Below are 15,382 nucleotides of genomic sequence, written 5' to 3' on the forward strand. Positions count from 1 at the left end.
AACTTAAATATATTTTGTCATGAAATCATCATTGTAATTGATTTTTATGAATTTCATCAATTGTGTTATTTATGAAACCATCGTTTTACTGATGAGTGTGTATGTGTGTGAATCACCACAAAAGCTCAAGTCATTTAATGCTAAAAGAGCCAGTGTCTCAGTGTTGAAGTTTCTTTTTTATTTTTTTCAAATAAAATAAGCTTTGTGCTTGGGATTTTTTCTTTTTTCTTTTTTTTTTTTTTTTTTTGGTTTTGGTAGTGACAGGTGTATTTATAATCAAGTTGAATCAAGAGTGACAAGAAGAAATACAGCTAGAGTTATATTTTTCCCCCAAGGGTATTCTTTTCCTAGAAGAGCAAGTCCATTTTTAGAAAATTTAAATGTCTTTATTTGTTACTTTCCAAATATTTTGGTTAAACAAATATCTCTTGCAAATGTATCATCAAAATCTTTGCCTAGATGCACAACATTTGTTCTTGCCAACTGCTTAGGTAAATTGCTTCACTTCATTTTCTGCTAACCTCTAGATAACACAAATAGGATACCTGGTGAAGGATGTGGTCCACTATTGAAGAATAATGATTGTGTGAAGTGAGGGAAACTATATTGACCTTGAAATACGGCAACCAATGGCAAGGTTTGAGGTGAGGGCCTAGAGCTTCTGCAAAGTGTATATATTTTAGGGAGTCATATTTGGAACAATACATGCTGGACAGTAGAGATATAGGAGAAGTTACATGCTATGTCTTCTCATTGATAATATCCATAAATCTGCATACATTTTTTAACATTCTGTTTTGTGTGTTTTTTTTTTCTTTAAATTTGGATGTCTCTATACCACTCCTGATTTGTAGGACTAAATAGATCTATTTATTCCAATGCAAATTGTATAACATTTATTTCTTCCTTGATTTTTAAAAATACTTTAGTATTCTTAACTACGTACGTGCCTTCTCTTATACTGAGTTCTTTTTTGCTACTTTAAGCTGCTCACACAATCCTGTCTGTTGGAGTCATAGCTGCTAATTCCATATTATTTCTCTACACCCCTTGAAAATTTAGTGTATTACTGGTACCCTTCTGTGTTCTAGGAAACGAATGAATTGCAAACTGGACTTGCAAATGAGGATCATACATATAGCAACAAATTAGCTACTGGCTTTGTAAGACAGTAAGTTAGGAATTTCACAGTCATGTCTCCAAATTTCATGGCAGAGTTTAAAAAACAATATAAGACTGTGGTAAGGTACAAAGGCAAATGCAATTTGCGTTGACTAATTTCCTAGGACTTGTTTCCTTATGTAAAACCCCTGTTCTTTCTTTCCTGCCGCAAGACGGGGTACAAAGCTTTCTAAAACATGCACTTACACTCTCAAAGGTGTCCACAAAGCAAAAAAAATCAGACCAAATGCTAAGAGCAAGTAACTTATACCTCACCACCTGGACATGGCACTGGCAAAGAATTCCCAAAAGTCACTTCAGCATTAGAACAGTAACGTTTTTCCTAAATTCCAAAAAAAAAAAAAAAAAAAACTCCTGAAATAATATCTTTGATAAAAATGTTATACTCTAGGATAATTTGAAATTATTTTTGTGAAAGAATTAAATTCATTAAGGCTATTCGATTCCATACAAGACTTTCCTTTTACATAAAACGATGTTAAATTACATCTCAAAAATAATTTCTTACACTTTTCTTGATGATAAATGGTTCCTGGCTATATATAGGTATTAGAATAGTTTATAATTTGGAAATGTTCAATTTCATGGTTACAAAAAAAATCCTGCAAACAGAAGGTAATGGTGTGTCAATTCCAGATGCCCAAATAAAATACAAAATCAAGCAAAACCACATATCGCAGCATTATCATGAGTTTAAGCTATTTAGTATATAACATCAGTTTGTGAGTTCAATTCTCCAAACCCTTTCCTTTAAAGTAATAACTTTATTTCATCTTTATTAATGTCTTCATTACAATTAGCCTTCTACTCATAACAGTACAGTTTAATTTAATATTTGTGGAGTTCTGATTTATTTTTTCCTTTGCTTTTAAGTGTGCTAATCGTTGCGCATGTGAATATTCTACCACATTGCAACAAACAAGCTTTGGTTCAATTTTCTTGTCCTACACAAAGGAAGATTTTGAGTGCAGAATCTTAGCCACTAGGTCTTGCGTTGTCATTTTATTTTCCTCTCCTTGGGTGGATTTACTGGAAGGAAATGGGTAAATGGGAGGGAAGAGAAGGGGAAGGGATGAGAGAGGGAAGAAGGGGAGAGTTCTCAGCTATGTTGAATCTTGATTCACAACTTTGCCTCCATTCATGGTTGGTGTTCCAGAACTTTTCCTTGAACGCCCTTGTTTTTCTCCAATTTCATGTAGTGATGGTTCTCTGTACATACACACTGAAAGGCAAAATAACAAAAATTACTTATGACAGTGGACATAAATTTCCTTCAATAAGCTTTTCAAATTTGATTTTACAATATTCTTCACTCTCATCACAAGCTCTTCTTTCCACTATAAAAAAACAGTTTTAACTTGATAATATATTCAGTGAATACATATAATTCTCTTTCAGTTCTTTCAGTCACAACCTTTTAAACTTTTCTTGAACTACAGACATTTAAGTTCTTTCTGTTCTCTCATAGATAAGGCTTGAATCTTTATAGTTTCCTAACCTAGAAAACAGGATTTTCATCCAGAGTCAGAGGAGACATGGGACATATTTCGCTTTTTGGTCCTTCATCTGCAGTCTAATTTGGGTAGGTAAAAAAATAGTTATTCACACGTTGCTAATCTTTACCCTACCATAGGAAATATGATGTTGTATCAAACCGAAATATTTATTGCCACTTCCAGGGCATCCTATGTAAAAAAATAAGGGAGGACAGAGAAAAGGAAAAAAGATGAAGCAATTTCCCCGACTGCCCCTAGATTTACCTAAAGTAAGAAACACAGTCCGTGACTTTTTGGTTATTCGTCAATAGGGAATGTGATTATGCAAGCATGAGACTTCAGTTCACATCTATATAAACAGTTCTTTTCTCCTCTATTGTTTTGTCTGGCTGTGAAGTTCAGTCATCTGTGAGCCATCATGGCTACTCCTAGATAATTGTTTAGAAAGAGCAATGTTTTCAAATTATAGTTATTCTTACAAAACACATTAATTCAGCTTCATTATACTGTTGTGAAATAGACAATTGTGACTAGATAAGAGTATATGATATGTCTCATGGAAATATCAGGAGTTACTTTTATCCTCGGCTTAGGAACAAATAGGTCTCTCCACCTATTGAATCATCATTACAATGGTTTGATAATTTGAATGTTACTTCCAACATCAAATAGCTTTCTCCCTCGAACTTTGAGTGGTTACCGATTTGCGAACCATGCTACCCGGATCCACACCCTGACTCAGCCATCTACTAGCCTTGTTAATTTGGGCACATTTTCATAAATGAAAAATAGCATGTTTATGAAGATTAAATTCCTTGCATATAGCAAGTACCAAAAAACGTTTATGAAAATTAAGGAGCTGATTTCTTTGTGAGCATTTTGAATAACAGATCTTCAGGGAATATAGAAATAAATTGTTTTGGCTGAAAGTATTCTAAATCCAAAACTAGACTAAAACAATTTAGAATACAAGTGAGAGTCTCCTGAGACTGGTTCAGTGATGAGGAGACAGATTTCTTCCAACATATTCTATTATAGAACTTCTTAAATGTTACTGTACATGTGAATCACCTAGGAATATTGTTAAAATGCAGATATGAATCAGGATTGAAGTGAGCTTGAGAGTCTCCACGTTAAATAAGATCTCAGGTGATGGTGATGCTGATAAAACCCAGACTACATTCTGAGTAGCAGAAAATATATGTATAAAATATGTGTGTTAAGGCTGTTATGTAAATTAGCCACATATATTTTAATGAGATTTTAAAATATTTCAATTACTGCGCTGATGGCTCTTCCAACATCCCCAAAGGACTAAATGCCTTTGGCTGAAGTAACAGAGTACACAGAGGAAACCAGCTCAGAGAATAGATCGTATAATTTTGAAATGACACAAGTAAGTCACTCAAGTTTGTCTTTCTTCTCCTTTTTTTGTTTCAACAAATAGAAGATCCTTACGGAAAATCTTGCCAGAATCTTGAAGTTCCCTAAGTCTAATGGCTCTTACCTCTCTTTCTATTACAAAAAAATTAAAAACTCCAAAATTAAAGCATAGTTTTTTATTTGTGCAAAATACGACCATTTACATAACACTGCTCAATGCACAGGGGAACTCAAGAAGCAACGAAGTGATTCAGCTGGAACGTTAGTCACATGATATCATGAAATAGTTCTTCCCAACTCTGTCACCTAATCAGCTGTGAAAACTTATACATCTGCAGGCCACACCACAGATTGCTAAATCAGAATCTCAACGATTTTACAAAAATCTCCTTTTTTAAAAATAATATATTTTGACCTGCAAATTCTTAAGCTTCATTTGGGGATACTTCAGGAATAAATTTTCTAATTTTCATTAAAGTGTATATTTTTATCATTTTTTAAGCTGAGTTTCTTAGAGTTGCAATTTCCTTTTTAGTTTTCTTATGCCACAGATTCTACCCAAAACATTCACTTGGACTTTTTTTATTATTATTATTATTATTATACTTTTTTTTTTGGGTACATGTGCGCAATGGGCAGGTTTGTTACATATGTATCCATGTGCCATGTTGGTGTGCTGCACCCATTAACTCGTCATTTAGCATTAGGTATATCTCCTAATGCTGTCCCTCCCCGCTCCCCCCACCCCACAACAGTCCCCGGAGTGTGATGTTCCCCATCCTGTGTCCATCTGTTCTCATTGTTCAATTCCCACCTATGAGTGAGAACATGCGGTGTTTGGTTTTTTGTCCTTGTGATAGTTTACTGAGAATGACGGTTTCCAGTTTCATCCCTGTCCCTACAAAGGACATGAACTCACCATTTTTTATGGCTGCATAGTATTCCATGGTGTATATGTGCCACATTTTCTTAATCCAGTCTATCGTTGTTGGACATTTGGGTTGGTTCCAAGTCTTTGCTATTGTGAATAGTGCCACAATAAACATACGTGTGCATGTGTCTTTATAGCAGCATGATTTATAGTCCTTTGGGTATATACCCAGTAATGGGATGGCTGGGTCAAATGGTATTTCTAGTTCGAGATCCCTGAGGAATTGCCACACTGACTTCCACAATGGTTGAACTAGTTTACAGTCCCACCAACAGTGTAAAAGTGTTCCTATGTCTCCACATCCTCTCCAGCACCTGTTGTTTCCTGACTTTTTAATGATGGCCATTCTAACTGGTGTGAGATGGTATCTCATTGTGGTTTTGATTTGCATTTTTCTGATGGCCAGTGATGATGAGCATTTTTTCATGTGTTTTTTGGCTGCATAAATGTCTTCTTTTGAGAAGTGTCTGTTCATGTCCTTCACCCACTTTTGGATGGGGTTGTTTGTTTTTTTCTTGTAAATTTGTTGGAGTTCATTGCAGATTCTGGATATTAGCCCTTTGTCAGATGAGTAGGTTGCGAAAATTTTCTCCCAATTTGTAGGTTGCCTGTTCACTATGATGGTAGTTTCTTTTGCTGTGCAGAAGCTCTTTAGTTTAATTAGATCCCATTTGTCAATTTTGGCTTTTGTTGCCATTGCTTTTGGTGTTTTAGACATGAAGTCCTTGCCCATGCCTGTGTCCTGAATGGTATTGCCTAGGTTTTCTTCTAGGGTTTTTATGGTTTTAGGTCTAACATGTAAGTCTTTAATCCATCTTGAATTAATTTTTGTATAAGGTGTAAGGAAGGGATCCAGTTTCAGCTTTCTACATATGGCTAGCCAGTTTCCCCATCACCATTTATTAAATAGGGAATCCTTTCCCCATTGCTTGTTTTTGTCAGGTTTGTCAAAGATCAGATTGTTGTACATATGCGGTGTTATTTCTGAGGGCTCTGTTCTGTTCCATTGATCTATGTCTCTGTTGTGGTACCACTACCATGCTGTTTTGGTTACTGTAGCCTTGTAGTATAGTTTGAAGTCAGGTAGCATGATGCCTCCAGCTTTGTTCTTTTGGCTTAGGATTGACTTGGCGATGCGGGCTCTTTTTTGGTTCCATATGGACTTTAAAGTAGTTTTTTCCAATTCTGTGAAGAAAGTCATTGGTAGCTTGATGGGGATGGCATTGAATCTATAAATTACCTTGGGCAGTATGGCCATTTTCATGATATTGATTCTTCCAACCCATGAGCATGGAATGTTCTTCCATTTGTTTGTATCCTCTTTCATTTCATTGAGCAGTGGTTTGTAGTTCTCCTTGAAGAGGTCCTTCACATCCCTTGTAAATTGGATTCCTAGGTATTTTATACTCTTTGAAGCAATTGTGAATGGGAGTTCACTCATGATTTGGCTCTCTGTTTGTCTGTGATTGGTGTACAAGAATGCTAGTGATTTTTGTACATTGATTTTGTATCCTGAGACTTTGCTGAAGTTGCTTATCACCTTAGAGATGTTGGGCTGAGACAATGGGGTTTTCTAGATATACAATCATATCATCTGCAAACAGGGACAATTTGACTTCCTCTTTTTCTAATTGAATACCCTTTATTTCCTTCTCCTGCCTGATTGCCCTGGCCAGAACTTCCAGCACTATGTTGAATAGGAGTGGTGAGAGAGGGCATCCCTGTCTTGTGCCAGTTTTCAAAGGGAATGCTTCCAGTTTTTGCCCATTCAGCATGATATTGGCTGTGGGTTTGTCATAGATAGCTCTTATGATTTTGAGATATGTCCCATCAATACCTAATTTATTGAGAGTTTTTAGCATGAAGGGTTGTTGAATTTTGTCAAAGGCCTTTTCTGCATCAATTGAGATAATCATGTGGTTTTTGTATTTGGTTCTGTTTCTATGCTGGATTACATTTGTTGATTTGCGTATGTTGAACCAGCCTTCCATCCCAGGGATGAAGCCCACTTGATCATGGTGTATAAGCTTTTTGATGTGCTGCTGGATTCTGTTTGCCAGTATTTTATTGAGGATTTTTGCATCAATGTTCATCAAGGATATTGGTCTGAAATTCTCTTTTTTGGTTGTGTCTCTGCCAGGCTTTGGTATCAGGATGATGCTGGCCTCATAAAACGTGTTAGGGAGGATTCCTTCTTTTTCTATCGATTGGAATAGTTTCAGAAGGAATGGTACCAGTTCCTCCTTGTACCTCTGGCAGAATTTGGCTGTGAACCCATCAGGTCCTGGACTCTTTTTGGTTGGTAAGCTATTGATTATTGCCACAATTTCAGAGCCTGTTATTGGTCTATTCAGAGATTCAGCTTCTTCCTGGTTTAGTCTTGGGAGGGTGTATTTGTCAAGGAATTTATCCATTTCTTCTAGATTTTCTAGTTTATTTGCGTAGGGGTGTTTGTAGTATTCTCTGATGGTAGATTGTATTTCTGTGGGATTGGTGGTGATATCCCCTTTATCATTTTTTATTGCATCTATCTGATTCTTCTCTCTTTTCTTCTTTATTAGTCTTGCTAGCAGTCTATCAATTTTGTTGATCTTTTCAAAAAACCAGCTCCTGGATTCATTAATTTTTTGAAGGGTTTTTTGTGTCTCTATTTCCTTCAGTTCTGCTCTGATTTTAGTTATTTCTTGCCTTCTGCTAGCTTTTGAATGTGTTTGCTCTTGCTTTTCTAGTTCTTTTAATTGTGATGTTAGGGTGTCAATTTTGGATCTTTCCTGCTTTCTCTTTTGGGCATTTAGTGCTATAAATTTCCCTCTGCACACTACTTCGAATGTGTCCCAGAGATTCTGGTATGTTGTGTCTTTGCTCTCATTGGTTTCAAAGAACATCTTTATTTCTGCCTTCATTTCGTTATGTACCCAGTAGTCATTCAGGAGCAGGTTGTTCAGTTTCCATGTAGTTGAGCGGTTTTCAGTGAGTTTCTGAATCCTGAGTTCTAGTTTGATTGCACTGTGGTCTGAGAGACAGTTTGTTATAATTTCTGTTCTTTTACATTTGCTGAGGAGAGCTTTACTTCCAACTGTGTGGTCAATTTTGGAATAGGTGTGGTGTGCTGAAAAAAATGTATATTCTGTTGATTTGGGGTGGAGAGTTCTGTAGGTGTCTATTAGGTCCACTTGGTGCAGGGCTGAGTTCAATTTCTGGGTATCCTTGTTAACTTTCTGTCTTGTTGATCTGTCTAAGGTTGACAGTGGGGTGTTAAAACCTCACATTATTATTGTGTGGGAGTTTAAGTCCCTTTGTAGGTCACTCAGGACTTGCTTTATGAATCTGGGTGCTCCTGTGTTGGGTGCATATATATTTAGGATAGTTAGCTCTTCTTGTTGAATTGATCCCTTTACCATTATGTAATGGCCTTCTTTGTCTCTTTTGATCTTTGTTGGTTTAAAGTCTATTTTATCAGAGAATAGGATTGCAACCCCTGCCTTTTTTTTTGTTTTCCATTTGCTTGATAGATCTTCCTCCATCCCTTTATTTTGAGTCTATGTGTGTCTCTGCACGTGAGATGGGTTTCTTGAATACAGCACACTGATGGGTCTTGACTCCTTATCCAATTTGCCAGTCTGTGTCTTTATAATTGGAGCATTTAGCCCATTTACATTTAAATTTAGTTAATATTGTTATGTGTGAATTTGACCCTGTCATTGTGATGTTAGTTGGTTATTTTGCTCGTTAGTTGATGCAGTTTCTTCCTATCCTGGATGGTCTTTACAGTTTGGCATGTTTTTGCAGTGGCTGGTACCGGTTGTTCCTTTCCATGTTTAGTGCTTCCTTCAGGAGCTCTTTTAGGGCAGGCCTGGTGGTAACAAAATCACTCAGCATTTGCTTGTCTGTAAAGTATTTTATTTCTGCCTCACATATGAAGCTTAGTTTGGCTGGATATGTAATTCTGGGTTGAAAATTCTTTTCTTTAAGAATGTCGAATATCGGCCCCCACTCTCTTCTGGCTTGTAGAGTTTCTGCCGAGAGATCAGCTGTTAGTCTGATGGGCTTCCCTTTGTGGGTAACCCGACCTTTCTGTCTGGCTGCCCTTAACATTTTTTCCTTCATTTCAACTTTGTTTGAATCTGACAGTTATGTATCTTGGCGTTGCTCTTCTCAAGGAGTATCTTTGTGGCGTTCTCTGTATTTCCTGAATCTGAATGTTGGCCTGCCTTGCTAGATGGGGGAAGTTCTCCTGGATAATATCTTGCAGAGTGTTTTCCAACTTGGTTCCATTCTCCCCGTCACTTTCAGGTACACCAATCAGACGTAGGTTTGGTCTTTTCACATAGTCCCATATTTCTTGGAGGCTTTGTTCGTTTCTTTTTATTCTTTTTTCTCTAAACTTCCCTTCCCACTTCATTTCATTTATTTCATCTTCCATCAGCGATACCCTTTCTTCCAATTGATCACATGGGCTACCGAGGCTTCTGCAATCTTCTCGTAGTTCTCGAAACTTGGCTTTCAGCTCCAGCAGCTCCTTTAAGCCTTCTCTGCATTGGTTATCTTATTTATACATTCATCTATTTTTTTTCAAAGTTTTTAACTTCTTTGCCATTGGTTTGAATTTCCTCCCGTAGCTCGGAGTAGTTTGATCATCTGAAGCCTTCTTCTCTCAACTCGTCAAAGTCATTCTCCGTCTAGCTTTGTTCCATTGCTGGTGAGGAACTGCATTCCTTTGGAGGAAGAGAGGTGCTCTGCTTTTTAGAGTTTCCAGTTTTTCTGCTCTGTTTTTTCCCCATCTTTGTGATTTTATCTACTTTTGGTCTTTGATGGTGGTGATGTACAGCGTGATGATGGTGTGCGTGTCCTTTCTGTTTGTTAGTTTTCCTTCTCACAGACAGGACCCTCAGCTGCAGGTCTGTTGGAGTTTGCTAGAGGTCCACTCCAGATCCTGTTTTGCTGGGTGTCAGCAGCGGTGGCTGCAGAACAGTGGATTTTCGTGAGACCGCAAATTCAGCTGTCTGATAGTTCCTCTGGAAGTTTTGTCTCAGAGGAGTACCTGGCCGAGTGAGGTGTCAGTCTGTCCCTACTGGAGGGTGCCTCCCTGTTAGGCTGCTCGGGGGTCAGGGACCCACTTTAGGAGGCGGTCTGTCCGTTCTCAGATCTCCAGCTGCGTGCTGGGAGAACCACTACTCTCTTCAAAGCTGTCAGAGACATTTAAGTCTGCAGAGGTTCCTGCTGAATTTTTGTTTGTCTGTGCCCTGCCCCCAGAGATGGAGCCTACAGAGGCAGGCAGGCCTCCTTGAGCTGTGGTGGGCTCTACCCAGTTCGAGCTTCCTGGCTGCTTTGTTTACCTCAGCAAGCCTGGGCAATGGCGGGCGCCCCTCCCCCAGCCTCGCTGCCACCTTGCAGTTTAATCTCAGACTGCTGTGCTAGCAATCAGCAAGACTCCATGGGCATAGGACCCTCCGAGCCAGATGTAGGATATAATCTCCTGGTGTGCCGTTTTTTAAGCCCGTCGGAAAAACGCAGTATTAGGATGGGAGTGACCCGATTTTCCAGGTGCCGTCTGTTACCCCTTTCTTTGACTAGGAAAGGGAACTCCCTCACCCCTTGTGCTTCCTGAGTGAGGCAATGCCTCGCCCTGCTTTGGCTCGTGCACAGTGCACTGCACCGACTGTCCTGCACCCACCGTTTGGCACTCCCTAGTGAGATGAACCCGGTACCTCAGATGGAAATGCAGAAATCACCTGTCTTCTTGGTCGCTCACGCTGGGAGCTCTAGACCGGAGCTGTTCCTATTCGGCCATCTTGGCTCCACCCCTCCCCTCGAAGATCTTAAACTGTCACTTGGACTTTTATCTTCTTTTTTTTCTATTTCTCACTTGCACATAAAATACTTTATTTGTGTCAACACACAACGTTACTATTATAATTACTGCTGTAGCTAACTTTTCCAGTAATTTAACCCTGCCGGCCATCCTTTTATTGAGAGGTATTGCAAATTGACATCTGAAAATATACAGTGTTTCAAAAAGACCAAAACTTACCAGTGCCACAGCAAGATGTAAAATTTGCTCTTTTTCTCATACAACTCAATTTCTAATTTCCCAATCTTTGCACTAAATGGAGCAATAAAATTAAGGGTTTTGAAAACCTAGTTCATGTCCCAATTAGAAAACAACAAGTAAAAGGTAGGCTTTCCAGTTCACTGATAAAAACTGCCCTCCTGCTCAATAAATCAAATAGGTGTTTGCATTTCTATACTTCTGTTAATCAAAATAAAAAGATGTTCAGAGAAAGCAAACTAAAGTTATTCTAGAAATTGCATGCAAATACAAATACAGAAAGCAAAACCTTGGTCAAAGCAATAGATTAAATGTAATTTCTTGAGCATTCATTTTCATTGTTATTTACAGCACCTAGGATTCAGTAATATATCTGATTTAAGAAGCTGACAAATCAAGGGGAATAAGTCTCAATCAAATTTCTGAATTACAGTGTAAGTAAAAGACCATAATCCAATTAGAAAGCAAAGAATAAAGTACCTCCCTTCAGTAATATAACTGCCTTACTACCATCCATAGCTGCATTAACACTTAATGACTGCTATTCTGAATGTACACGGTAAATAACGAAACAAAATTGAGGAAGAAAACAAGGCATAAGTGTTCTCTAAAGTGCATTATATGTGCAAAATGTAAACGAAAATCACCATGATGTATATAGCAGCCTCAATGATAATTCTTTGAATAAAACTATCATTTCAGAGTATTCAAAGCAATTTTAAATTGATTAAATTTTACAATTATAACCTGGTGAATAGTAGGTGATAAATTATCACCCCCATTTTTTTTAAATATAAAAGAAATTAAGCCACTTGCATAAAGTTAGATAGTGAGTGGTGGCAGGGCCAGGATGAATATTTAGGGTTTCAAGGTCCCAGTTAAGAGTTTTGAATAAAATCAGAAATACCATAATTTATCCCATAAACAATGTAAAATGACTGACATGTAAGTGTTTGAATTCTTATGTCTGTATGTTAATCAAAATTTAAGTTGGCCTTAACTTCACTAAATATTCCTAAAGTCATTCGGAAATGGTAATAAAAGAAAATGTATGGCTGTTATAAAAAAAATCAAAAAAGAAAGTAACAAGAGTTGGTGAGTATGTGGAGAAACTGAAACACTTATGCATTGCTACTTCAATGTAAAATGGTGCAGCCACCGTGGAAAATGAAACAGTGATTCCTCAAAAAATTAAATATGGATGTACCATATGATCCAGCAATTCCACCTGTAGGTGTACACTCAAAACAAATGAAAGCAGGGACCCCAGCATCTATCTGTACATCCATGTCCATAGAAGGATTATTCACTACAGCCAAAAGATAGGAGCACCAAAATGTCCATTGACAAATGAATGGGTAAATATAATGTGGCCTATACATATAATGAAATATTATTCAGCCTTAAAAACAAAATTCTGACACATACTACGACATGAATGAACCTTGAAGAAATTGTGCTAGGTGAAATAAGCCAGTTACAAGGGGCCAAATATTGATTCCACTTATGTGAGATACCTAGAGTAGTCAAGTTCACAGAGGCAGAAAATAGAACTGTACTTGCCAGGGGCTGGGGAAGAATGGGGATTTCATATTTAATGAGTACAGAGTTTCAGTTGGGGAAGATGAAAAACTTCTGGAGTTGGATGATGGTGATGTTTGCACAACAATGTGAATGTACTTAACGGCAATGAAACATATACTTAAAAATGATTAAAATGGTAAATTTTGTATTGTCATTATCATATTTTACCACAATTAAAAAGCAAACAACTTGTCCTGAATTGTCCTGAGTGACAATTAGTATAAGAAGTGACTATTAAAGCCAGAGGTGTTCTATTTGCATATGAAGAGCCAGCAATTCCCGAGAGAGTTGAGATACAACTGAGGAGGTACAGGGTGAGGAAAAGGATAGTGGAATCTGATGAAAATATTCTAGGACCGTGCTGCCTAGTATAGCATCCATTTAGCCATATGTGGCCACTGAGCACGTACAATGTAGCTAGTCCTAATTCAGATGTGCCGTAAGTGCAAAAATAAACACTACAGGACTGGGTAAAATAGGGAGGTGATGACGAATAAGAAGGATAAGGCTAATTTGTGTCAGAGTTTGCTGAATTCCAGGCCAGAAAATTTAAACCATGAACATCATATATATCAGCCTGAATATGATAGCAAATGAAGAGTTAATATACTTAGTTAATTAAGTGATATGATAGTAAATGAAGAGTTAATGTCCATCCGACATGAGTGTATAAAGGAAAATCTATTAATTCCTTTATGTAGAAAAATGTCTAGGTTTACATTGATATGGATACAACTAGTCAGTAAAGTCAAGAAAAATCATTCAAACTGAATCTCACTGACTGAACTCTGTAAGGAATGGCTGGCAGCATTTGAAACTTTTATGAGTTGTTCTGGTGCTTTGCAAACACAATCACAATTTCATAGGAATAAATCTAGCTGAAGACCCACTATGTGTATAGGGCCCACTGCTTATCTAATATACCCATTCCAAGTACCATAATTCTGAATGCAATTGAAAGGTGAGGTTCGTTTGGGCAATCTAAAACATGTTCTTTTGTTTTGGGGGGAGTTTAAGGAGCCTAAACAAACAAAAAATAAATTAACAATTACTAATGTCATTGCTTCTGGCCTTTTGGCTGTGAACAAGTATGGAGAATTACTAATACCACATAGAAAATGGGAATCATATGTACTTTATAGTAAAATTTATTCATGATCTTATATAAATATCAGTACTAGAATTTGGAGTTCTGCTATTAATTTCTAATCACATACTATTAAGCAATTAGGGGAAACCTTTAACAATTATGTGCAGAGAACTGTCTAGGCTCTGACCTTCAATAGCTACATAAATTCTACAACTCTTAAACTGTGGTTCTCAAATTATTCTTATCCTATGCCAGATTAAGTTTCTCTCTTCCTAATAATCAGATCCTTATTATTAACCAGGAAGATTCCTAGTCCCTTGATTTGTAGTAGCTCGAAGTGCAATGTATTTCAAGAGGGACTTTTTCCATCTCTTTCTCTTATAATGAGCAATATTATTTCACCAGGAATAGATTTACCTTGCTTTAGGAGGTGCTAGAAATTTTTTTAAATCTTTTTCTTCTTCAGAAATTTTTTTCCTGTCTCCTCTGTGTTATGCACTGGAGCCTACTTCAGCTATGAGAACAAAATTTGATATTTTAGTTCTTATGATAAGCAGTAATTTCTAGACTGGAAATAATGTGAAAACAAAACAAACAAATAGAAACTCCCTATCTTTCTTGTCTTCCCAGTTCCCCAATCCTGTTTCACAAAAACTCAGATTCAGTGGCACTTCCCATATGAAATTGGAAACAAATCCTCTAATTTAGACAATATGGGATGTTACTAGTTAACCATGTCTCACTCAGGACCTTGGGGCTACACTTGTGATACAGATTTTATTTTCAGCAGGTATGATGTTATAGATAGTACTTAATATAAAACTGATTTTAAACTTTGTTTCTTTCTGATTGCACTTGATACTATTTTTTCAACACAGTTTCAGTACTCAAATTTCAAGGATGTTCAGTGTCCTAAAGATGCAAGGCCTACATGATAAACAAACAATGTTATTTCCCTTTCATCTGGCTTTTCTGGGTTGTCCTTGATCAAGCCGCTTGCCCCCTTTCTATTCATTTGTCAAGTACATAGAGTAGGAAAAGAAATATTTGCTTCCCCCCACCCCAGGATATTTCTGAGATAAAATATCATTGTTCCTCTAACGCATGTGTCATCATAATAGTTTTGGACAAATGGTAAAATGCGATCATGTTTTGAAGAGAAAGCATTTCTTTTTGGTTCTTCCGTACTCTTTCTTCAAATCAAAGCACACTCTTATTTCACTTCTTTTCTTCTTATTTTTCCTCTTTTCTGACTTACATTTCAATTTTCTTCCTTCTTCTTAATGTTTCTTTCTATTCATGGTTTTGACTTTTCTAGAGCTATCGTAGATTGAAACGGAGAGATTCAACCCAGCTTTCTGAGTGAAAATAAGGTAAAGATTTGGTGCAAGAGTGTTCCTCCTTATTTTTAGACACAAGGACAAGCAAAGGTTTCTAATAACACAGCTCACAGTACATACTACTTTAAAGCACAGTGTTTACTAGGAATCGCCAGTTTAACCCTTGAATGTCAGCAGAATGCACTTGTGAGATAGTAGTTACCAGGTGACCCAGCACAGTGAAGGTTTGGATTTTAACAGCTGTCTGAGCATGCACTGACCATGTAGCCATAGAAAGCCCTGCAGTTCTGGTAATACAAATAAAATGCAACACTTGGTCAGAACAAG

At 37.2% G+C, this 15,382-nt stretch overlaps 1 protein-coding gene across 3 annotated transcripts in view; it reads right to left on the reverse strand.

Moving 5' to 3' along the window:
* Nucleotides 1–208: 208 nt before the first annotated feature.
* FGF12 (fibroblast growth factor 12) overlaps nucleotides 209–15,382 on the reverse strand; it is a 600,621-nt gene continuing 585,447 nt past the window's right edge. For all 3 annotated transcript variants that reach the window (XM_032171917.3, XM_058427016.1, XM_032171916.2), the window contains one exon: nucleotides 209–2,404. In XM_032171917.3, coding sequence (XP_032027808.1) covers nucleotides 2,286–2,404 — 119 coding nt within the window. In that variant the 3' untranslated portion in view covers nucleotides 209–2,285. The remainder of the gene's footprint in view (nucleotides 2,405–15,382) is intronic.

The sequence above is a fragment of the Hylobates moloch genome, unplaced genomic scaffold (genome assembly GCF_009828535.3).
Source record: "Hylobates moloch isolate HMO894 unplaced genomic scaffold, HMol_V3 SCAFFOLD_13, whole genome shotgun sequence".
In the NCBI taxonomy this organism is placed as follows: domain Eukaryota; kingdom Metazoa; phylum Chordata; class Mammalia; order Primates; family Hylobatidae; genus Hylobates; species Hylobates moloch.